General features: G+C 40.0%; 1 protein-coding gene across 1 annotated transcript in view; it reads left to right on the top strand.

Annotated features, from left to right (window-relative positions):
• TOPBP1 (DNA topoisomerase II binding protein 1) overlaps positions 1–25,555 on the top strand; it is a 31,106-nt gene extending 5,551 nt beyond the window's left edge. The window contains exons 6-28 of the mRNA XM_079947157.1: positions 221–414; positions 1,950–2,129; positions 2,670–2,839; positions 3,331–3,497; positions 4,868–5,100; positions 6,088–6,392; positions 7,043–7,215; positions 7,706–7,917; positions 8,748–9,037; positions 9,253–9,426; positions 10,224–10,333; positions 14,031–14,154; positions 16,227–16,370; positions 17,325–17,418; positions 17,760–17,952; positions 18,428–18,651; positions 20,121–20,287; positions 20,969–21,083; positions 21,231–21,394; positions 22,031–22,171; positions 22,524–22,613; positions 24,431–24,592; positions 25,285–25,555. Coding sequence (XP_079803283.1) covers positions 221–414; positions 1,950–2,129; positions 2,670–2,839; positions 3,331–3,497; positions 4,868–5,100; positions 6,088–6,392; positions 7,043–7,215; positions 7,706–7,917; positions 8,748–9,037; positions 9,253–9,426; positions 10,224–10,333; positions 14,031–14,154; positions 16,227–16,370; positions 17,325–17,418; positions 17,760–17,952; positions 18,428–18,651; positions 20,121–20,287; positions 20,969–21,083; positions 21,231–21,394; positions 22,031–22,171; positions 22,524–22,613; positions 24,431–24,592; positions 25,285–25,326 — 3,868 coding nt within the window. The 3' untranslated portion in view covers positions 25,327–25,555. The remainder of the gene's footprint in view (positions 1–220; positions 415–1,949; positions 2,130–2,669; positions 2,840–3,330; positions 3,498–4,867; positions 5,101–6,087; positions 6,393–7,042; positions 7,216–7,705; positions 7,918–8,747; positions 9,038–9,252; positions 9,427–10,223; positions 10,334–14,030; positions 14,155–16,226; positions 16,371–17,324; positions 17,419–17,759; positions 17,953–18,427; positions 18,652–20,120; positions 20,288–20,968; positions 21,084–21,230; positions 21,395–22,030; positions 22,172–22,523; positions 22,614–24,430; positions 24,593–25,284) is intronic.
• Positions 25,556–25,728: the final 173 nt, after the last annotated feature.

Genomic DNA, 25,728 nt, shown 5'->3' with positions numbered 1-25,728 from the left:
CAAAGTGCAAGCTTCACACCATTGACATAAAAAAGACATACTGTATTGTTCTTTACTTGAATTTATAGGAGAAGGTTTAAAGACCCAAGAATGATGATATATCATTGACTCTGTTGCATAGCCATTAAATTCTGTACTGGCTTTACTTATGCACAACTCTGTTTTTCTGCTAATGAAGAGAAATGGCAAGACATACTTTTATTGCTCTTGTTCCCAACAGGATGCTTAGATATACAGACATCAGTATGGGAGACTACCTATGCCCTTTGTTTCTTGGTTGTACAATCTGTGTGACTGGTTTAAGCAGTGCAGACAGAAAAGCAGTCCAGCGTATTACTGTTGAGAATGGTGGTCAGTATACAGGGCAACTTAAGATGAATGAATGTACCCATCTTATTGTTCAAGAACCAAAAGGTAATTTTTTTAAAAAAATTAAAATGTATTTGTTGAGTTCAGGAGGATCCTTGTATTTATGTAAAATAATTTGGTTTCACAACTTGAATGCAGACAGGACTTCTACTGTAGTTTTAATTTGACATGCTGCAAAACATGTCAAGTAGCAAGTTATTTATGCTGCCATCTATGGTGTGCTGTCTGACAAATCAATGAACAGAGTCCTCATGGCAACAAAAATGCCACGCAATCTATTGTTCACAAGCACTTCCAGCATTCCTTTCCCTCCCTTCTCCTTCCTCTGCATGGAGACTGGGAGTGAGCCTCTGGCTTTCATGCTTCCGTTTTCACTCCGCATAGAGAAGAATTTTCAGTATCAAGGGTTAGGGAATATCTCACATAAACGGAAGGAAATTGCTTCTCTTTTCCCAAAGGAAGGACACTAAAAAAACCCCACTGAACTACTTCATTACTTTGGAAAAATGGAAAATACTTTTTCAAGTACTCTCACAAGCAACCATTTTCTTCCCTCTGCACTCTGTGTTAAGGGTAGATACCCCTTTTGAAGTTGAGGACCACATTATCTTGGAGGGAAAACAGTTGTGGGCACATACTGCTGGTGCATGAGCACAAAGCTGGCAGTGAGTAGGACCAAACCTGGAAAGGAGACGGAGCACAACTTCACTCTCTTTACCATATCTCTCATCTCCTTCATGTGTTCATTTTCTCTCTCCCCACTCTATACACAAGCATGCAACCTCATTCATCGTCCATTCATTTCACCACCATTATTGGCAAGTACGTAGAGGGATGCCAGAGGGCAAACAGTCCTTATTGCCCGTGGACTGAAGGCCGCCCACCTATCTTATCACTAACAGGACTGCATTTGGCCAAATTTAGAACAGCTTTTTCCAGAAAAATATGTAAAATCTGCATATGGTTTGGCCAGAGAGTGTTCAGTGGTACCTCAGGTTACAGACGCTTCAGGTTACAGGCGCTTCAGGTTACAGAGGCCCCGTTAGCTAAAGTAGTGCTTCAGGTTAAGAACAGTTTCAGGTTAAGAACGAACCTCCAGAACGAATTAAGTTCTTAACCCGAGGTACCACTGTAATGGAATCAGGCATATGTATATCTTTGAGTAACAGCAGCATGCTAGATTGAAAACAATAAACTAAGGCTGCCATGTATTTGCACGTTTGGACATAGGTCCTATTGAAACTGAGAAATATCATCCGGATGCAAATTGACTGTGTTAAAATCACAGTTGCTCATTAAAAAAAAAGAGTTGTTTTCTGCTAGCTGTGTTTTATTTCCTGCATAGCCAAAATGGTTAACCAACATTTTAATAGTTGTGGTTTGACTCCAATGTTTTGTTTCTTCAGGTTTTCTCTTGAGGATGTATTTAAATCTTGGGTGCTGTATCACCCCAAACAGAAATTAAGAAACAAAAGTTTGCTATTTTTTTAAAATTGCTAGAATATCTGTCCCTATATATTTATCTGAGGAATTTATTTTAATATTAACTTGAACTGCATTTGTTTTTGTACTTGGGAAAGGGCAGAAATATGAATGCGCAAGAAGGTGGAATGTCCACTGCATTTCAGTCCAGTGGTTTTTTGACAGCATTGAGAAGGGATTTTGCCAGGATGAATCCATGTATACAGTTGACCTTAAAGCAAAGCAAGAAAGTGCACCAAGCACATCAACCCCTACTAGCCTAACTTGCAAGCCCGATAGTAAGTATTAAGTTCTGTAATTTGTTAACTTCTCTATGAACAGAAAAATTAGAGATCTTTATATTATTATGATTTGATTTATCACTTTTAATGTCAATTTTTGCAGACTTTTTGGCTCATAAACTTTGACAACCTTTTACTAGTCTAGGGTGTTTTTTTTTGGGGGGGGGGATGTTTGGAGCCCAAGGCAAGAGCATCCTTGTTGAGTTTTTCAAGTAGACAAGTAGGGCTTGCAAAAAAATGTTTTTTAAGGTTCCAGCCATGGCTTCCCTGAGCCTGTTGATACCTCTCTGCTGTGTATGGCTGGTGTTGTTTGGGCTTTATAATAATAGGCAGAAAGTGAGTTCTTTCTGTATACGATAGCAGACCACTATATTCAGTGTGATGTGATAGAACTGAGCTAGTAGTTAATAAATGCTAAAATAAATAATAACCTTGGCATTTTACCCTTTTTTCTTATACCAAAATAAAAAGGTAGTAGATATAACATTTTCCCGAAATAACTCTTAACTTTTGTCTCTATCTGTATTTTATTCAAAGGTCGAACACTCTCAGATGTCAGCCACATTTCAAATATTAATTTAAGCGGTGTTAATGAAACCTCTTGTAATTCTACTATGAATAGCAGGCTGGATCCCTCTTCAGATGACCTGAACAGCTTGGATACAAGTTCTTTGCAAGCACCTGAAGATTTACTAGATGGATGCAGAGTATGTCTAACTGTGCATGTGCATATTACCCAAGTAATAAATGTTGTTGATGATGGTACTGATGATGAGAATGCAGACATTTTGGACACCTCAAACTATATAGTTTGTGAGTTTTGCTGAGCAGAAGTAGGTATTAAATTCATGAGTGACTTGCTTGGGAGCATTGCTGTCCTAAAGTCAGGACAGGCAGCTAAAGGTATTAAGATGATCTCCTAGGACACCACTCACATAGTTTAGCTGCTTCCTTTGTAGTTTTCCTTGTAATGGAATTAAACGCAGTCAAGATTAATTGTCTTCATGCATTTGGTTACTAATAATTGTAAAAGTTGACAATCAGTAGGAGACATAGGTACAGGAAGTTATGTGTACTGAACAGTGACTTACAGATTTAGTAGTGGAAGCTGCTGGAGAGAATTTAAAATAAAGCTCCAACTGAATTTGGAGTTTCAATGTGCCAGTAAACCATGATTTTTCTCTACCCTTTCTTGTAGATTTACCTTTGTGGCTTTAGTGGCAGAAAATTAGATAAGATGAGAAAGCTTATTAACTCCGGAGGTGGTGTTCGTTTTAATCAACTCAATGAAGATGTGACACATGTCATTGTGGGTGACAATGATGATGATGAACTTAAACTGTTTTTGAAGAAGACCACACAGAGGTACTGATAATAACATGTCTTGTAGTGCAATCCTAAAGGGACATGGGTAGTGCTGTGGTCTAAACCACTGAGCCTCTTGGGCTTTATAATCCAAAGGTCAGCGGTTGTAATCCATGCAAAAAGGTGAGCTCCCATTGCTCTTTCCCAGCTTCTGTCAACCTATCAGTTTGAAAGCACGCCAGTGTGAGTAGATAAATAGGTACCGCTGTGGCGGGAAGGTAAATTGCATTTCTGTGTGTTCTGGCACTCGTCACAGTGTTCCGTTGTGCCAGAAGCAGTTTAGTCATGCTAGCCGCATGACCCAGAAAGCTGTCTGTGGACAAATGCTGGCTGCTTCGGCCTGAAGCGAGATGAACATCCATAGTCACCTTTGACTGGACTTAACTGTCCAGGGGTCCTTTACCTTTTCTTAGTGTAATCCTATACATATCTATAGGGACGTGGGTGGTGCTGTGTTCTAAACCACTGAGCCTCTTGGGCTTGCCTATCAGAAGGTCAGCGGTTTGAATCCCCGTGATGGGGTGAGCTCCCGTTGCTTGGTGCCAACTCCTGTCAACCTAGCAGTTCGAAAGCACTCCAGAAAGTGCAAGTAGATAAATAGGTATCGCTCTGGTGGAAAGGTAAACGGCGTTTCTGTGCTCTGGTTTCGGTGTTCCGTTGCGCCAGAAGCAGCTTAGTCAATGTGGCTACATGACCTGGAAAAAACTGTCTGCTTACAAACGCCAGCTCCCTTGACCTGTAAAGCGAGATGAGTGCCGTAACCCCAGAGTCGTCTGTGACTGAACTTAACTGTCAGGGGTCCTTTATCTTTACCTTTTATACATATCTACTCAAAAGTAAGTCCTGTTGTATTCTCTGGAATATACTCCCAGGTAATGGGTATAGGATGGGAGCCTTAACTTCTGCCAGCATATGGCCCTTATATTAAAGTATTTATAACAATAAATTGTCTCCCCATTGCATATCCTTTTGTGTGCAATGATTCACATTTTGAAGTGTATATTTCAGTGTAAATTACTGAAAAGTTTTTAGAGAGTTAAATGAAAGTGATTGTATTACGGGCTTTATTCTCTGTAACAGTGCTCCTGTCCAAAGAAGTAAATGTAAGCGCTCTGATTTCACTTGAACATACAGGGACAGAAACATGGATTGTGACTGCAGATCATGCATTACACATCTTTTCCCAAGATAACAATCCTTTATTCTTACAGTATCAAAGGGTGTGTTTTGGACACATCTCTGTGTGTCACTTCTTTCTATTTTAAAAATTCTCCCTGTCTGTGCTTCATTGCAGCAGTGTAAAATATGATTGCTCCTTTATGGAAGCCTATAGCCCCCTGCCCATAGTAACTTAATTTTTTGTCTTATAGGCCATATATTGTGACAGCAAAATGGTTGTTGGAATGCTTTAGAAAAGGTTATTTACTACCTGAGGATCAGTACACTTCGGCAAACTACCAGCCACTTGACAGTCCAGTTTTAGAGCAGCCTATCTTTCCAAAAAGAAGCAGTCTTTCAAAGAAAGAAGTTGTGAGAACAGTGCAGGCTCCAGAAGCAGATGAAGCTCTACTGTCTCAGTATTCAGCTAATGAGTCCACAGTAGGTAAGATTGCTACGCAATGTAGCCTCTTCTCTTTGTTCCACTGTTGCCTCTTCTCCTTGTTCCAGTATCCCCGTCTATCTACAGCTCCCTTATGTTGACCTCCCTCACTATTCCTCCAGAACCTCACAATTTATCTTATCCGTAGAGCCTGTGTAAAATTTCCCAGATTTTCCATCTCTAGTTGGCCTGTTTCTTTTCATTTGCCACTGCATTCCTTTGGCTTTCTGCCACCTCTGTTAATTGTTCTCTGAGGACTTGCTTTTCAATCAACTCCCTATTTTGCCTCCCTTCCCTCAGTCACCCTGATTCTTAGGAAAACTAAGCGGCAAATATAGCCCATCTTGTGGAACCTCTTCATATTTTTCATTTAAAAACATGCATTTTGCTTCTAAAATGTGGGGCATGATTTACTTGGTGCTACTTCGGCTGCTACACAATCACATTTTTTTATAAAAAAAACTGGGGCTTACTAAAGAGTTCAGCATTTGCTCTTTTAAAAAATTAGTTTTTATTAAAGATTTTCTTGTGTTACAAAACAGACAAATAAGCAGAGGAAAGTACAGTTGGGGGGAAGGAGGAGGGAGGGAGAGAGATGGGGGCTGCTGTTCTTTCATTCTACACAAGTGGGGCTATAACAGCATCACGTGGATAGGTCCTTTGTTTATATATATTGACATTGCGAGAGGTTAGGGGGGGTCCAGAACTTGGTTGGTTGTGTTCAGTTGGTTACAGTGTGGCTTGTTTGTATGTTGGAGGGGTGTAAGTCTTGACGTCAGTATTTGCTGAAATGAAAGACAGTTGTGTGGAAGAAGTGCTTGGTGGATTGCAATAATTAAAGAAGGTAACTTCTTGAATGTGTAAAGAAGTGATAGGACTCCAGTTCAACATCTCTTCAGCCTAGTAACTTGGAGAACGTTTTCTCATTTTCACAGTCAACACATCTTCACTTTAATATTTGTTTTGAAGCAACGTTTCCCCCTCTTCCAGTTGATGCCAATAACTACAGTGATATTGATCACACTGCCTTTCGAGAAGAGAAGGAGTTCAGTGCCAGCCATGGTTCCTTGGCAGACACTTCTACAGTCATTGAAGGAGCCTTGTTCAACAGAAAGAGGTTCATCCTTCTGGGTTTTGGTAAAGAGGATGAATCCTGCATGAGATCTCTGATTGAAGAGAATGGTGGGAAGGTTCTGCCTCAACAAAGTAAAGCTATTGCTGACTATGCTGTGGTTCCTCTACTTGGCTACAACGTGGAATCAACTGTAGGAGACGTGGTTACAAATACATGGCTGGTAAGTGTAAGTCATAGGATAATACATGGAATGTGCACAAAAATAAGGTTGTCAGTAAAGAAAAATGTTGCTGCTAACTTTAAATTTGCATTGAGGGATGGCATATGCCAAAATAATATGTGTGCGCGTGCGCTCTCTCTCTCTCTCTCTCTCTCTCTCTCTCTCTCTCTCACACACACACACACACACACACACACACAGAACCTCACTAAATTAGGAATCTTACATATATATATTATGTTTCTGTTCTATTTATCCCTGTCCCAATCACAAAAATCCTGTGCTGCAGATATTTGATCTGTCCACACTCACAAACTGAACCCAGAGACTCACTGGAAGACGGTTAACAAATGTCATCCAGCAATTGCTACAGTTAATTGCTTGATACATCTGAATAAAGCAGATGAATTGTGGTGCCAAATATTATGACAATTACAAAACAATAAATAGTAGCTTTATGTACTGAACCATAGTTTAATTTCCCAGTTGCATTAAACAACTAGACAGTTACCAAATAAATATGTGTAACAGCATTACTACAGTCCCAGAAAGTTGTATATAGAGTACAGTGGCTTGTTGTCTCAGAACTTCTGTATTGTAGTTGAAAGAACGTTTAGGTTATTGGTTAATCTTTATTTCCTCATCTTTAGGTGACGTGTGTGGAACAGCAGTCCCTATTAGATCCCCAATCGAGTCCACTTTTCACACCTGTGCCAGTGAAGGAAGGAAACACTCCGTTACAACAATGTGTATTGTCTTTCAGTCAGTTTAATGGGGCAGAAAGAGATTCTTTAATATATTTGGCACATTTGCTTGGGGCAAGGTATGTAGTTATGTTTTTATTTTTTTGTTAATTTTGTACAATCAAGTTGTAATGTTTCACCTCCGAAATATCAAAAGGGTAAGAATCTGTTGCTCAGAGCCATGGCCCACCACAATTTTATAGATCTATAAATACAGAATACGTACAAAAATACAGAACAGTTTAACATATTTCATCAAACAACACACCTAAAAAGGAACAAAAAAAGCAAGACTTTCCCTCTGATACAAAAGGGACACAACCCTCCCCATAAATTAATTCATAGATTTTGGAGAGAGGAGAAAACGTGTAAGTTTTTTAAAAAAATAAATCAATTCAGCGATGGAAATTGCTGTTGAAATGTACTTACTGTGATTTATCACTTTAAATCATTGTGTTTGTCTTAAGGAGGCGAGCATATTGTGAGCATATATGAAGTAGCGTTCAGATCTTATTGTAAGGTTAATGTAGTGTGGCTTGGTATGGAAATGTCACCTGGCTTTGATTACAGAGTGCAAGAATTCTTTGTGAGAAAAGCCAACCCAAGGAAAGGAATGCTTGTCAGCACCCACCTGGTGGTGAAAGAGCCGGAAGGTTCGAAGTATGAAGCTGCCAAGAAGTGGAACCTTCCTGCTGTTACCATGGCTTGGCTGCTGGAGTCTGCAAGGACAGGAAAGAAGCCTGACGACAGCAAGTTCCTGATTGACAATGTAGACACTGAAGGTTGGTTCATTTGTAGGTGTGTTCAGTAGCATGATTGCGTAAGGCAGACGTATTCTGTGCTTACTAATCCTGAGCACCTACTGGCAGCATATTGATATGTGAAATGCTATGAGTGATCCAACATTAGTCATTCTTGGGAGCAGAGCCATTGAAATCAATGGACCTAAGTTATTTATGTTGCCCTAGACTCCATTCTTGGAGCTGTTCAGTATTGAGACTGTAAGATTTTAAGAGAGATTTTTTTAGGAGCTTAGAACTTTTACATGTTGCTTCCTAATCTATGCAATATGGATTCCTTGTTTCAATAAATAAAATATTTAAAATGATGAATATGAGTTGCAATTTGACTCTGCTCACTTGGATAAATTATCTGTGTGCGCCCCCCCCCCGCAAACCCCTGGCTAACCAGGGCAAACATATAAGTGACCACTCATCACCCTAATTTCCACACAACCCTCACTATAAGCAGAATTCCTTTCCCCTCCCTCCACCCCCCCCAAGTCTTGGTAGCATAGGTGCTGAATTGCACAGCCCTTCACAGTTATAAGACACAACCAGAAAAGGCCTAGAATGTTCACTTCCATCTGTGAAAGGAGAAAAGCAGTGTTAGCATTGGTCTTCTGCTGGTAGGGCAGGACCCACTATTGGATCAGATCTTTACCAAAGGTGGGTTGTAGCATCATCCCTAGCACCATACAAAAGCTGAAAAAGGTGTTAGCTGAAAGAACCTAATTAGATGCTCTATTACAAAAACTGTATTCAAAAGAAATAAGTAAAAAATAATGATGGTGCTTTAATTTTATTTTTATTTTTTACTCAACAAAAACAAGAGTGTTTCACAAATCATCCAGCTGAGGCAGAGATGGATTCTGCATCTCCAAATAGATGTGACCATCCCAGCAGTCTCCTTGAAATTGGGAGAAGAACAGCTGTGACACCTCTGGATATGAATCGGTTCCAGAGTAAAGCTTTCCAGAGGGTTGTCTCACATCATATTGGTAACAAGCCAAGCCCTTCACAAGGGGGGAAACCAGTACAGAAGGAACCATCCCTGCATCTTGACACACCATCTAAATTTTTATCTAAAGACAAGCTGTTCAAACCTTCTTTTGATGTAAAGGTAAATACCTTGCAAATCTTCTTTGGCCTATAACAGCCTCCCTCTTTTATCCCCTTCCTTTCTATTCCCAGTTTATTTATTAGATGATGACTATGATTATCATTGAATTAGAAGAAATGCGTAAACTACCTTTAATAACTTGTAAAACATTTTTATCGCATGAACATCCCTTTGAGCAGAGAACCCATGCACAGTGCATTTTAATTGCTTTTCAGGATGCGCTAGCAGCTTTGGAAACTCCAGGGAGCTCTAATCCACAAAAAAGAAAACTGAGTACTCCTCTTTCAGAAGTCATTGGCAGGAACTTAAAAGTGGCTTTGGCAAACAGCACTCGGCAAGCAGCTGCTCTCACCGCAAGCCCTCAGTTGAAAGTTGCAACTCAACAAGTGGTAGGCTTGGGTTTTAGAGTGATTGGGCATATATAGCATAAATTGGGTGCTGCTTGTTTGTACAGAAAGATTGGTTAAATGCAGCAGAATTCAAATTGCATTTGGAAGTAAGCATGGCTCAGTGGGGAGAGGGGGGATGTGACCATGGTTGTGTGTCAACTGGAAGAAGTGGAATTACACACTTTGGTTCTAATCTGCAAACCAGCCATGGGCTCCGCCTGTACTTCCTGAACATGTAGATGACCAGTGTTGTCTCACTTGACATTGCCAATCACTTGTTATCAATAGGCAGTGGAAGGGGTCACCTCAATTCACTCCCACCCACCCCACCCCACCCCACCCCAAATCCTTTAACCCGCTCACATGTCCTTTTAAGGTCAGTGGAAACAGTTGGTCTTGGCAAGTATCAACCACCCTCCATTCCAGCCTGATAATTGCCACCTGCCCAGGTTTTAACTTGTCTGAATTAATTTTAAGATGTATTTTAATTGATGTCTGTTTTTATGCATATTGTGTTGTTTTTATGATGTTAGCTGCTCTGAGCTTGGCCTTGGCTGGAGAGGGCGGGATACAAAAAATATATATTATTATTATTATAATTATTAACAAATAATCAGTGCTGTCATAATTGGCACTACATTTCTAGAGATACCTTCATGAATTTGGTATTGCTGAACTATTGCATTGAAGGAGAAAGGAAGGAGAATAACTTTTCTTTCATTACATTACAAACAAAGTGAATTCACCCTTGAAAATGTGGCCCTGAACTACATTTCTGCTAATTCTACTTTGAACAGGAAGAGGAGCCAAAGCCTCTAGCTGATGTTGTCATATGTGTGAGTAAGAAGCTCAGTAAAAAGCAGAGCGAGCTGAATGCCATTGCTGCTTCCCTTGGAGCAGATTACAGGTATGTGCAGTTAACAGAATTCTTCACTGAAAGGACTTTGACATCTAGCTCTTGAAATTATTATAGTGATTCAAGTGCCTAAAATTTTCTAGTTGCTATACAAAGATAAAAAGCAGTAATGGTCCTGCCCTCAGGTTTACAGTCTAGTAGACATAATTCAAAAAGGAAAATGGAGGGAGGAATTTGAGGGTAAGGCAATTTATTTCACTGGTCTGGTTCACAAGTCACACTGAACCATAGGTAAAATAAATTGTGGTTTTATGTGAATGAACAGTATGCTGGTGCATATTCCTCACCCCTGCTGCACTGGTGGAAAAAACAGCCATTATCTGGCTTGTGTCATCCGAACCTTGGACTCATGGTTTGTTTCTAAACAGACCATGAGCAGAAGCTAAGGAAGAAGGAAACCTATAACTAGATCTAGGTTGAATAGAGATCTCAGATTTACTTTATCTGAATGAAAATGGAGTATGATTTGGAACTCCGTAAAGAACTCTTCACTGAGCCTATCAATACAGAAAGCTCAGTATATACTATTATGGTGATATCTGACACTTGCTAGACTTAATAAAAATCACGTAGATGCATGTTTCTGGTGTTGGAAGCCTTCAGTTATAAATGCCAATTTCTTACATATGTGGTGGGAATGCCAGATGATGTGACTTTTAGAGACAAATAATTGGTGTTATATGGCTATGATTGGGATTAAGCTCTATGCTGATTTAATGGATAGGGCCTGATGTGTCAAAGAATATGAAATCTCTAATAACAAATTTATTATTCTCAAAATAAAGTGGGTGTATAAGTGGAAAAACCCACAAGCTCCAACTAGATGGGAATGATAGTGCAGAGATGGACAAATTAATAGATATGATGCATTTGAGAAGCATTCAGCATTCAGAATACTATATTTGTTGATAAGTGGCTGTGTCTTGTAAGTTATTGGAATAAATGCAATGGAAGCTTGAGACTTTCTGTGATTGTTTTGTGTAACTTGCAGACCATAAATCTATCCTGTAACTCATTTGAGAATCTGTTTTCTAAAAGATTGAATAAATAAATTAATTAAATTTGTTCCAGTTTTTGAATGTAACACAGTGAATAACCATGGGAAGGGCCATTGTTCACTGGTACAGCATCTACTTTGCATACAGAAGGTCCCAGGTTCAGGCCCTGGCATTGGCTGGAAATATCTTCTGCCTGAACCCTGGAGTGCCGTAAAATGTGACTTTTCAGTTTGAATTACCAGATGGACATTTATTTTATGTTCCTGAAAAATATATCATGGTCTTGAAGGACGGTTTTAAATCACCATATTTGTCAGCTTCCGGAGGTGGCGCCTCCGACAATGGTGGATTCTCCCTGATTTAGAGGGAGACAGCTCCACAGAAACCGGGTCTTACCGCTGCAGCGAAGCGGGGACCCTTTCAAAAATCGCAGGCGGAAGAAGCCTGCGACCGTGGGACTCGGCGGGCACCGTTTGCGCCCCTCTGTTTGGCAAAGGAGCTCTACAAAGGGCTCCGGAGTGAGACGGGGGTTGGCGTGGTGCTGAGAGTCAATCGCTACTTCTGTGGAGTGAAGCTGCATAGCCAGAGTCGGAGAGCGCTGTCCTTTTTCCTATGCCAATTCGGATTTCAAACAACAACCCGTGAGTAGGACAATTGAAACTTGTGGATCAAAAGTATACCTTTGAAATAGAGCTGAGACGGGAAGTGTAAATAGGAAGTCCGCCTCCCGTTCTTTGTAGAAAGATCAAAGCAAAGACTTTACAAGCTAAAAGCCGTAAATTGACAGCCTGGAATTTCCTGCTCTTTTAACTACTAAATCCCCCTGACAGCAGGAGGATAGGGGGAAAATAAATCGTGACTTTGCAAATCCTGCAGAGAGTAATTTAAGAAAATAAGTCTTCACTGTTCCTGACCTGGGGACGGAATGAAAGGAAAGAAACTGTTGGTGGTGCCTATAACAGGAATATAAGAAATCTGACAGATAGAGTTCGAAGGAAAAAAAAAAAAAGTCCAATGCTGCCTTCTGCCTGATTGTTTTATATTGAAAGGAAACAAAATATCTGAAAATCGAAAGTAACTTTTATTTTCCCTTGTTGGATACACTGTAAAAATGGATGCTAAAAAGTAACTACACCCCCTAGAGGAGGTCTGCCAGTGCTTTTGTTTTATTCTATAAAGAGAACATAGCAGCTGGGAAAATCAGACTGTGGGACCAGCTTTCTGACCTTGACAGAATGATGAGAGAGGAAGTTTTATCTGCCCTGGACAAAATATATGATGTGCTGCAACAGATGGATGAGAAAGTGTCTCTTATGAATCAAGAGACGGCCTACATTTTAGCTGCAGTTAACAAGGAGGTGCCAATGGAATGTACAGTTACAGAAACTGCACAACAATCTACCCAGGATATTGACTTAGGGCAAGTGCATGAGGTTATGAATGTATCTCATAAGACACAGAGTCTTCAAGTTTTACAGGATCAGAAGCCGCAACATTGGGAGATGGAATTCGCAGGACACTGGTTAAATTGTGGACTTAAGAGAGTTATTACCTTTGGTAGGATTGTGAAACAAGTGGAAGATTATCTTTGGAATGATTACCCTTTGGATTACAAACTAGATATTGGGGAGTGCAACACTGGGGAATGGGACAACTGGATAAAAGGAGATGAAGAATTTTACTGCATAGAGTCCTCCAGAGATTGGCTCCCCAAAGAGAAAGAGAAGAAAATGCGAAAGAATACAACAGGGAACAAGGATCTATGTAACTACAAACAGAAGCAAGAAAACTCGCAGAGGGGCCTGGAGGTGACTTGAGTGCCTCAGATATTAGAACGCCGGACTGACAAGGGTTAAAGACTTAAGGACTGACATTATCCGGAACCAGGAAAAGGGACGTTGGAGAAACTTAAAATGAGAAATGCTTTTGTAATAAATTCATATTTATGGAATTAGTGTAATTCTAATGAAATACTGAGATGCCGGAAAGGAAGTAATTGGCTTTAGCAATGGTTTAAATCTAAGAATTTTAAAGATTTGAGGACAAGATAAAATTGGGGAAATAAGAATTTGTAAGAATGGGTTGATTATAAATGAAAATATGAGGTAAATATCACATGGGGACATATAACTAAGGGTAAGACAAGTGGCTATGAATTTGCTGAATTAAATTTAAAATGGAATACAAGGAGGGAGGTGAGAGGAAGTCAGGAAAATAAGTTAAAGAATGTTGAGAATTTGAAAGGAGAGATTTTTATTTTTATTTTTCTTATCTTTTTGTTTTCTGTGTGGAATTTTTGATTTTTGATTATTGTAATTTTTCTTTTTCTGTCTCTGATGTTGTTGTTTTTTTTTGTTATCTTTGTGGTCTTTATTCTTGAGAAAACTTAATAAAATATTATTAAAAAAAAAAAAATCACCATATTTGTCGACTGATTGATTCTTTAAAAAAAATTGGCATATTTACCATAGAAAATGATCAGCATCCCTGGTCTTCTCAAGGTGAGGCATGTGGACCCTCCTGCATGTGAAAATGGTGGATGTTATTTCTAAGAGCTGTTCCAGTTTGGGGTTTGTGCAGGTGTTAGGAATGTTGAGCTGGGATCATGATAACCACAAGTCACCCCCCCCCCATTCCCAGAACTGGAAATCACTTAACATGGAGTTTAACATGTCTTTCATATCTTTTAGGTGGTGCTTTGATGAAACTGTAACTCATTTCATCTACCAGGGAAGGCAAAATGATAGTAACCGGGAATACAAATCTGCTAAAGAAAGGGGTATACATGTAGTGTCGGAACACTGGCTTTTGGAGGTATGGAGAAACAGGTTTTTCCTAACACAAGGATGGGGAAAGGGGAAGGTTGCATAACATGTCATTACTGACTTCTTTTTTTAATGTGAATTGAATCTGTTTTAAAAATCGGGCATATATGGGGTGACAGCCTACATTAATCACATTAAGGCCAAAGTCAATTGATTTCAGTGAGCCTACTCTGAGTTTAATTGGATATCATTCATAAGCAGTGTTCTGTGCATGCCAGTCTACATGCAGTATAAAGGTTCAGCAAATGAAGTGCCATGTGTGCTACTTCTGTTTCATATATCTATAAATGTAGCTTGGCAATATTTGTGCGCTTACACTGCAGTTCTTCTAAGGTCCATCTGTAGTTCAAAAGCTTGATTGTCTTTCAGCAAGACTTGTCACTTGCTGCTTGTCTGCTACTAAGTATGTCGCTGAAGCACTGTGCTAAAAGAGAATGAGGTGAAAGTGCTATTAAGTGAGAAACGCAGCCTCTGAGTCAGCGGTTGCCAATATGGCGGCCACCATATTCTGTTAGATTCAAAGTATAATTGTCCCTTACTATTGGATATGCTAGCTAGGGGCTGAGGACAGTTGGAAGCCCAGCATCTAGAGAGCACCACATTGGCAACTTATACTCTTGAATAATATACAGTGAAACCTCATGTTACGTACTGTCCTCTTTACGAATGCTTTGGGTAATGAACTCCGCTAACCTGGAAGTAGATGCCCTAGTTGCGAACTTTGCCCCAGAATGCGAGCGGTAGTGCCAAAGCAGCAGCAGAAGCAGGAGGCCCCATTAGCGAAAGCATGCCTCATGTTAAGAAAGGTTTCGGCTTAAGAACAGACCTCCATAACGAATTAAGTTCATAACTGGAGGTCCCACTATATTTGTGATTTTAAGGGCAGTGCTGTTTTCCATTGGTGTGGCAGTACTAAGAAGCCAGTGATTGGCATGGAATCAAAAAGGAAATAATAAAAGACCCTGCAAAGTAGCAGCCAGAAATACATACACTGTAAACAGCACATTTTCCTGGATATCTGTTGTTGTTGTTTAGTCGTTTAGTTGTGTCCGACTCTTCGTGACCCCATGGACGAGAGCACGCCAGGCACTCCTGTCTTTCACTGCCTCCCGCAGTGCCTCTATTCCCCTACTATTCAGCCCTTCAGTTCATTTCCTGTCTTTCTTTCAGCTCTCCAGAGTGTATTTGTCTTCCAACTCAGGTGTCTCTCATCTCTCTTGTCTTCTGTCCTTAGTTACTTGTGTGGCTCCCAGTTCGAGTTCCCCCATTCATCTATCCTCTTGCTCCATTGCCTTGGATAGGCTTTTCCTTTTATTTTAAAGCCTCTGTTTATCACTTAATTGCTATAATTTTTAAGTGGCGTGCAGGCAACTCACAATTTACACTAGGGTTACATTTCACACTTCTGTGCATATAACTGAAATTGCTTATATTGGGAGCACACTGGTGAGTTCTCCTGGCTCGTGAGGAGACCTTCCCCAGAGCCCAAAGAGGACATCCTCTTTGGGCTTTGGAGAGGGTTTTCTTGCAAGCCAGAGGCATAGTGGGCCTTTGCTGAGGCCTCCCACCGGACAGCTGATGTGCAGGGTAGAGCAGCCGCCGCCACTGCTTCCCCACATGTCAACTGTGTAAGCCGCGCTGTCCCTGCGACTTGTGCGGCTTGCGCAGCTGAGGTGGGGGGAAGCAGTGGCTGCTGATGCTTCTCTACCCCACATGTCAGCTGTTAGGTGGGAGGCCTTCACAAAGCCTCCTGTGTCTTTGCCTTGTGAAGAGACCCTCCCCAGAGGGCCCCCCCAAATCCCTGGTAACAGAGAATAAACATTTCACGCATCCAGTGAAACAGTTTCTAGTTCATGAAAGCTTATGCGGCAGCAAAATTGTTAATTTTTAAGTTGCCACAGGATTGTTTGTTTTACCAATAAAGTTAACATTTTCAAGGAACATATTTATTGTTGGCTGGGCAGAAAAAGAAATGTTTCCTTAACAAAAATAAAATAAAATTGCTCACTTCCTTGCTCTAAGTTTGTAGCATTAATTCCTCTCCCTACTAACTCTTTCCAGAGTGCACAAGAATATAAACGGCTGCCTGAATCTCTCTATCCTTACACATATAACCCTAAAATGAGTTTGAATATTAGTGGTATTCAAGATGACAGATTCTCAGATCGGCTAGATTCATCTGAAAAAACAGGGAAGGAAGATGAGGTATGGGAGATTCAATTTGTGTGTGTATGTGTGTTTTAAAATCATTATGGTAACCTTAACCTGGATGAATAAATAACAGAACAGTGAATGGCTTCCTGCAATTGTTTTCACTTAGATTATGCTAATTCTGTAATCTAATAAATGCCAAAAGTTTCAATTTATTGTAGATATGGCAGTTAGTGTTCACAACATTATGAAAGTAAAAGGTCTAAACTAGTTGACTGCTATATGACCACATTCAGCTACTTGGAGGAAAGGCCAGAACTTAATGGTAGAATATCTGTGGTGCATGTAGGTCAGCCCCAGAATCTCCAGGTAGGCTTGGGAAAGATCCCTGGAGATCTCTCTGTCAGTGTAGACCACAAGTGGGGGCCCTCCATATGTTGTCTGCCTTCACCTTCACCTTTCCCCAGTTAGAATGGCCAGTGTTCAGGGGACATAGAAATTGCAGCCCAGACACATTTGGGGGGCCATCGGTTCCCCATTCCTAGTGTAGACAATACAGTGGTACCTCGGGTTACAGACGCTTCAGGTTACAAATCCCGCTAACCCAGAAATAGTATCTCAGGTTAAGAACTTTACTTCAAGATGAGAACAGAAATCACATGGCGGCGGCAGGAGGCCCCATTAGCTAAAGTGGAACCTCAGGTTAAGAACAGTTTCAGGTTAAGAACGGCCCTCCAGAACGAATTACGTTCATAACCTGAGGTACCACTGTACTGAACGAGATGAGCCATTGGTCTGACTTGGTATAAGGCAACTTTCTGTGTTAATGTCATAGTGACAACCTGGAAGTAGATTTACTTTTGTTGGACTGTTGAATATTTTTGTTGGGTTTATTAGTAAAGTTTGTATACAGTTCTCCTTGCATCAATAATGAACATGGGACAAATTGCCATACTTTTTCTGTTCTGAGATATGACTTGTGTAAGACCTGAACATCAACTGTTTCAGAAAATGTCGTTGGATACTAATGATATAGAAGATGTTGCTATGGATCAAGTGACTGAGGCAGCTTCTGTCGAAAAAGAAAATGCATCAAAAGGAGGTAACTGTTTGTGTGCATTATTGTATGGTTTGGCATCTACCATCCATTTTTGCCATATGCTGAAGATCCACTTCTTTATGCAGACCTTTTGGAACCCACCCTGTTCTTGTGATTGTAAGCTGTTTTTAATGCTGTATTTTTTAATTTGTGTGACCTACCCCAGTGACCTTAGGAGGGGCAGAATTTTCAGTGAGTTCTTGAAATGTACGGAATATGGAAGGGCAAAGTATGCGTAACTAATAAGCAGTGAAGAAGGGGCCCACATGGCTTTTATTACATGGCATTTGACATATTTTAAGTAGAAAGAGCTGTTATTTATTTACATTTCTTTTGAACTCCAGTTTTAACACAGACACTGGAAATGAGGGAGAACTTTCAAAGGCAGCTACAGGAAATCATGACTGCAACATCACTAGCAAAGTTTCAAGGACAAAGAAAATCTTTGTCTAGGAACGGCTTTGACAATTCTCCGACAACTCCAGATGGCCCTCGTTCTGTTCGTAACGGCCGTAGCCGAGTCTTGGAAGCCCTAAGGTACTATGTGACATTTTGAACACATCTTGAATTTCTGGGCTACCATCCTAGGAAGCTATGCATAGGCAGCCAGAGGTGAGGTTTTTGCTGCAGCTGAATGTGACTGAATGACAAATTTCTAAACGGAAAAGTGACTTGTCTGATCAGCTGCGCAAGTGTCTGCAACAGAAACTTTAAATGCCCAGCTGTGAATGCCGTTCTCCCATGCTAGTGCACAGGAGACTAAATTATCCCATTGGCTGCGTTGTAACCTAAGTCCAGCTAACCTAAGCTTGTTCTAACCCAATATGTTTCATTACTGTTGCACAAGGTTAGGGAACCCATGACTCTGCAGATGTTGCTGGACTTCACACTGCCAACAACTCCAGTAAAGCATAGCTGAAAACCAGGGACAGAGGTTTTCCAACTGCCCTACAGAGAACTCTGTATACTTACTAAAGCAGTGCACATCCTCATTGTTAATTTTGGTCCTTAGGCAGTCACACCAGGTAGCAGTGGATGTCAACACAGAGCCATCACAGAGTGAACAGATTATTTGGGATGACCCCACTGCAAGAGAAGAGAGGGCAAGGCTTGCTAGTAACCTTCAGTGGCCCAGCAGCCCCTCACAGTGTTCTGAACAAATTCAACCCATTGCAGTAAACGCTGGAGACCTCTCGCTTACAAAATCCTTTACCGATACGGAAATTGCTGAAATGGGTAAGAAAAGAAAACAGTGTGATTGAGTTGAAATAGCTAGTTTTCATGTTTAAAAAAATTCCCTGGATTTTGCTCACTTAAGACTGTAGATGTATAGTTGTATTATTGAAGGTTTCCCTGTTTTTGTTTTGTTTTTAAATGCTGCATGTTTGGGGGGAGTCTAGGTTAGAATTAAGCTCAGGCATATTTTCTATATATAATGAAGATTTCCTTTGTGTAGTGGAGTCCAAAGTCATGTGAGTCCCCACCACTGGTACAATGATAATAATTCATTAACAGTTTTACCATCTGATGTACAATTATTATTATTTTTTGCTAGGCCCAGTCTAATCATTACACAGTTTTGTTGCTACCAGGAATTGTGTATTCCAGTGTAGAGTACAGTGGTGCCCCGCAAGACGAACGCCTCGCAAGACGGAAAACCCGCTAGACGAAAGGGTTTTCCGTTTTGGAGGCGCTTCGCAAAACGAATTTCCCTATGGGCTTGCTTCGCAAGACGAAATGTCTTGCGAGTTTTTCCGACTTTTTTTTCCTCCCCCCCCTTTTTTCTAAGCCGCTTATCTGCTTATCCGCTAAGCTGATAAGCCGCTAAAAGCCGCTAAGCCGCTAATAGCGCTAATCCGCTAAGCCGTCAATGGGCTTGCTTCGCAAGACGAAAAAACCGCTAAACGAAGAGACTCGCAGAACGGATTCTTTTCATCTTGCGAGGCACCACTGTAGTTTGTTGTCAACTAACTATATACTTGCTTTGTGTCAGAGGATACCAATAATGATCCATTTAAAAAACAACCCCTTGCTTTTTTTATTCATGTATATTTGAAACACCTTCCTCACACCAAATATTTAGGGTAGGAAGGAGTTGAGAAATTGGCCTTAAGGATGTGTCTGGAACAGAATGGGGGGGGGGCAAAGGAAAGGTTGAAGCTGTCTTAGGTATCCAGGGATGGAAGGAGGGCTTGATTAACCAAATGTTCACATGACAGAATTATGAATAAGAGATTTTTTTATACTTTGTATGGTTTATGTGGCACTTCAAAAGCATTAAGGATACATGATAATTTTGTTCTACAGTTAGTCTCTTCTCATGTGTAGGCAAACACAGGCGACTCCCGATTTAGGCTCATCCGAATGATGTGTGATCACGCACACTTGCATTGCACTGAACCAGAAAGTAGCCCTGAAACGTCATAAAAAGGGGTGGAGCAGGCTTACATGTGCTCTACCGACACGCATGGGGGTCTGGAACGGAACCCCTGTGTAAAACAAGGATTTCCTGTAAGTTTAGGCTGCAGTCTTTATCATTTATTGGCTATTTAAACCAACAGGGTTACATGTTTTTGAGGTTCTGATTTAAATAATACATTATTTTTTTCTCTCATTTTCATTTTCTGCTTGGCTTCCTTTGAGAACTGTTTAGTTTTATATTGACCCGCTTTAGTGATTTGATGGGGGTTTTTTTTGCTTTGTAGAAATTGATGAACCTGCAAAAACAGATTGGGTTGAGGTCCCAGAGCTTCCAGGCTGTAGAAATCTAGAAATCCCCATGAAAGAAGATAATCTGATCCCAACTCCGCTGGCTCCTGCCATTGCCTTTCCTTTGGCAAATCCTCCAGTGGCTCCTCAGCCGAAAACAAATGTATGCCTTATGACAGTATGCTGATTCATATATTAATATTTGCATTCAGAAGTTATACTCCAGTGTTCGTTTGAACTTTCATTTGAAGTTGTTATTAGTTTAATATTAACATACAGATAATAGATCGCAGCAGACAGTAATTATTTTATCCCCGTGGCTTCTTGGCAATTAATTTAAATCCCATATTCAACCTGCTTTTTCCTGCCAGCTCAAGAACAATGGAGAGGTTGAAGGAAATAGGAAGTACCTGTGATTTGTTCTGTTAAAATAATTTCATTATGGGGACTAGGAATGATTTTTGCAAAGATTTCAAGGGTCTGACATACTGGTTAAAATATCTGGAGGTATTTAATTTCATGTAGTGCTCGTTGACTTTGTGCTACCTGCTAAATTACTGTATAATGCATATTTCATAGACATGGACTTCAGCTCTGATACATTCAGCTACACTTGATCAGAATAAATAGCTTCTACTGTATACCTTGCCATTTAGTAGAGACTCGGGCAAAGATATCGAAGTGATTTTTTAAAATAACAAATTTGTAACTCAAGTCTCTCTAGGGGCTTATCATACAGGTTTTTTAAAAAATGTGACTGAATTAAATGGATAATGGGACAAACTGCTGGGAATCAATGACATCTTTTCGTCCTTTCCTCTTTTCCCCAAACTTACCTTTTCAGGTCATTAGAGTAGACCAAATGACTGCTGAAGAACCAAAAAAAGAGTACAGATTCCAGCTATCTTCTGTTCGCCCTCAGGCACGGATTGATTATTACAATATGATTGAAGAGCTGGGTAAGAAATCGGTGACCAGAGCATACTGGGGCTCCATCTGGTGGTGGTTGTGTGTGGCTTACAAAACACCTCATCACTTTCTATGTCTGACCTTCCTCTAGTGAGAATTGCTTGTAAAAATAACTATATTTAAAATCCATTCTTTAGGTGGAGTGGTGCTTGAGAAGCAGTGCTTTGACCCTAGGTGTACCCACACAATAGTGGGGCACCCTATTGGCAATGAGAAATTCTTGGCCTCAATGGCAGCTGGAAAGTGGGTACTTCATTGCTCCTACCTGGATGCATGCAGAACAGTACAACGCTTTCTACCGGTACGGCATACTTTTAAGTAAATTTTAGTCTGTTTTAAAAACTCTTTTACTGTTGTATTTGTATTTGTTTTTAAATTTGTATCCTGGTTTTCCCTACATCTGTGTCACAAAGCATTTTACAAAATGAAAACATACAATATACAAGATTCAAAACTTAAATATCAGAGATTAAAACATCAGAGCACCATTGATGGTGCAAGGGCATAAATGAAGCTGATATAATTTACAAAAGCAGCATGTGGTCGGAAAGCAAATGATGTGGTCTGGGCAGTGTCTAGATGGGAAATTGTACCTATGCTGCCTTGAGTTCCATGGAATAAAGGCAGGGATATATACATGAGGGGAAAACAATGAACCAAAATATTGCCTCACCTCAATGTCTTAAATGACTGAATCCCACTTTAATTAGCTACTCCATGGATTTAAGCTGAGAATTCATTATTTAGGTTGAGTGGTGCTTGAACTTAGGTAATTTAAAAGCATACTTTCCCTTTAAAAAATATCTCAAAGGCCACCCAGTATAAATGTTACATGTATTTTATTTGTTTATAAACTATAGGTTGCTTGTTTTTGGGATTTTTCTTGTTTCATGTTGTTGACTGAATTGCAGTGAATAAGAGACTTTCCACCCATTAGGAGGAAGATTTTGAATGGGGAAGTAATTCCATACTCAGTGCTGCATCTGAAATAACTGAATCCCAGAAGAATTTAGCAGTTGCAGCAATGAGGTGGAGGAAAATAATACAAAGACGGCGAGAGGAAGCTGGCATTACTGAGGTATTTTTCCTGAGGAGTAGTTGGTTTTTTGAAAGTAGCTCTCAGCTTTTTATTGATTGAATGACACTTTGTGGCTGTAAAGAGAGATGCAATTCATTTTTATCTAATTTTTTAAAATTGAAAATATTCCTTTCCTGAACAAAATAAAGTGAATAAAGAATAAAAAAGGTATGTTCTATCACTATATCGTCAAGAGATGTACTTCAGTATAGTAAAACAGCATTCTGACTTACTGACGTTAGGCATTCTAACTTGTTAAACTACTTTTAAATAATGTGTTGCTAAACTTACTTTGTAGCATTTTATACGCATGTGTTCATGTGTATTAATATTAATAGCTCTATTTTTGTAGGGGGCATTTCGTGGTTGGAAAGTTATTTTGAATGTTGACCCAGCCAAGGAAGCAGGCTTCAAACGTCTTCTAGAATCAGGTGGAGCAAAGGCATGTATTCTGTTCATTTGCCACTATTTTGCCAGTGGGTGTTGAATTGCTGCTTTCTGCATAAGAATATAGTATCTTAAGATTTCGTATTAGATCAGAATGATGAATTGTTACAAAGCAAGGAACTGGTTGTGTCACCAGAAACTTTTCGTCCTGTGATGCCACACACATCCATTAAGCGTACTCCAATGTTATTTTTCCATTAATTTTCAGTTATAAGTTTTGTTGTGTCCATTGTTCCAGATCCACTTGGGGGTGGGAGGAGAAATCAATCTGTATGTATTATGTAAAAATTGAGCAAATAAATTAGGCAGGTGCGGGGGACCGTTGGCCTTCCAGATGTTGCTGAACTACAATTCCCATCATCACTATCCATGGACATGCTCACTGGGGCTGATGATAGTTGTAGTTCAGCAACATCTGGAGGGTTAAAGGGTTATTCACAGCTCTCTCCAGCTACTGAAACACAAATGTCTCTGTGTGTGGAGTTATCTATAATGACAGTGGTTATTTTACCAACATTTTTTCTATTTCAAACTCTCCAAATTCATGTAACTAAAAAAATGGCAAGAGATCTTTAAAAAAGTATTTGAAATAATAATAAACCAAGACTTAAAGCTAATATACTCATGTTGGGGGGAAATGGAGGTTTGTTTGTGCCAAATTTGCAATTGTATTATATGTACAAACTCATACAGTGGTACCTTGGGTTAAGTACTTAATTCGTCTGGAGGTCCATTCTTAACCTGAAACTGTTCTTAACCTGAAGCACCACTTTAGCTAATGGGGCCTCTTGCCGCCGTTGTGCTGCCGGAGCACAATTTCTGTTCTCATCCTGAAGCAAAGTTCTTAACCCGAGGTACTATTTCTGGGTTAGTGGAGTCTGTAACCTGAAGCGTATGTAACCCGAGATACCACTGTATATGTATATGAGGGAGGAAATGGAAGAAACCATTGCATGAAATGGGGCAGGGGAATAGGGCTAATAAAAATAGTAATTTTCTGGTACTCAGTTGGCTAAATATGTGTGATTGTTATAAACGATAGTAAACTCAACTATATTTCCTCCATAATTGCTATGAGTTGCATCCAGATTACCGCTTCAAAAATTGGAGCATTCGTTAAATACAAGGATCTAATAAGAAGATATGATTAAATTCTCAATTGTTGGAAATACCTGGTATTCTGGAAAGCTGAATATTTTCAAGTAATGGGTGAATACCCTCTTAACAGAACAGGTAGATTTTTGTCTGTATAATTCAGACTAGGGTAGCCATTTGCTAGGTTCTTTGTGGCAAGTAATTTACTGACAGACCCCTCAATTCCGCATTCTCTCCTTAGCCATTGGCTCTTTGAGACTGGATACAAGACAGTTGTCACAGGCTCAAAAATAGTTTTGGAAGCTGCATGTGACATGGAGGACTTACCACCCTTTGCACTGTGCTGTAATATTGTGCAGTATCAATGGCACTTGTCCAGCCAATTTCCTTCCTAGTATTCTGGGAGAGTGGAAAATACGTTTAGAGATAGGGTAAGGTGTCAGAGGAACAGAGTCATGGGGGCTTAGCCACGTGGAGATGTTGCACAACCACTGCACCCTATTTTGACAACGCAACAGTTAATATGTTCTTGATTTTGCATGCCACTTCCAGGGCCATTCTGGAAACTGCAAGCAGGGCTGGCAGTTCACGTTCTGAAATTCTGCTGGCAAGGCTAGTTTAAATGTTAATAGTATGCATGTACCATATATATATACACAAGTAATTCAGTGTACCATATATATAAGTAATTCGGTGTCTCTGTGTTTGAAATTACAGGTGCTGCCTGCTCATTCTGCCTCTGTCTTTAGAGAAGCCACCCATCTTTTTGCCGATTTTAACAAACTGAAGCCAGAGGATTTAAGAGTTAATTTAGGAGAGGCTTCTGCTCATGGAGTGAACTGCCTGAAGCCAGAATACATTGCTGACTATCTTATACAGGTCTGCATGCCAGTGTTACTTTTAAGAAAACTTGCCGCATCTCAAAAATCAAAGCTGTTGCAGCAACTATGTGCAGAATTTTGTGTGCCTAGGGCAAGGATTAGGAAACCTGGGGCAATTCCCAGTGGCAGTAGTCAGCATGGCCAATGGTTGGAGGTGATGTGAGTTGTAAATCAGGAACACCGGGAGGACCACAGGTTTCCCATAAGGTCTTTCCCTTTGTATGACCAATAGGAAAGCTGTGTGTGTGGCGGAAGAAAAAGATAGAAAACCTGTTGCCTACCCAAGGCTATGGATTGTTCCTCGGGTGCAGAGATTGTGATGATTACATTGCTCTTGACCCATTTTCTTCAGCTTAAAACATGACATTTCAAGACAGGTGGATGTTGTCTTTTTCTTTGCCAGAGCTGGTTAGAACAAGAAGCAAAAAGGGCCAGGTCTGCAGACAGGGCAGACTTTAGCCAGTATTCCTGCTGAAATGCTAGGGTAATAAGTAGGGAAAGAGAATGTCTGATAATGAATTCAAGGGTGCGATAATTGAGAGGAAAACTTAAAAGCTGGAAGCATGAGTTCCTATTGTGGGTGGGTGTGCATGTGTTGCTAACGGGCACTCCTTAAGAACATCCTAGGTAACAGAAATGTGGGACTAGTGATGGTTTGGATCTTAAAAAAACTAAAATCTTGTTTTGAAGGAGCAACCACCTCAAATGGAAGGTTATCGTTTGCTGGTATGAAGATAGGCAGAAGCTTCTGGTAGAGAACATGAAACCGGGTTATCTTAGAAGCAGATATCTCCTGAAGAAACACGCCTGATAAAGCAAGTCTTGAGTATGTTGATACCTTAAAAATATTTTTTCAAATTTCTATTTATACTTGTTTTCTTTCCACATAAAAAGGTCATTAAATGTTTTTTGTAATATTTTGTGTATATTACTTTTAAAATGAAATTTGGTTGCTCAGAAACTAGACTCCACTGATTTTTGCTGCCAGGGTAAACTGGGTTGTTTGAATATTTTAAATTTATTCTTTCATTTTCAAAAAAGATTTATGAGCCCAGTCATGCTTCCTCATAGCATATTTTCATCCCTTTTCGGCTGCTTTTACATTTACTTCTAGAATAAAGGATGTTGGACTTA

The sequence above is a fragment of the Podarcis cretensis genome (assembly GCF_951804945.1).
Source record: "Podarcis cretensis genome assembly, chromosome: 12".
NCBI lineage: Eukaryota > Metazoa > Chordata > Lepidosauria > Squamata > Lacertidae > Podarcis > Podarcis cretensis.
Note: the sequence above shows the minus strand (reverse complement) of the source record. Positions and strands in the feature narration are given on the sequence as shown.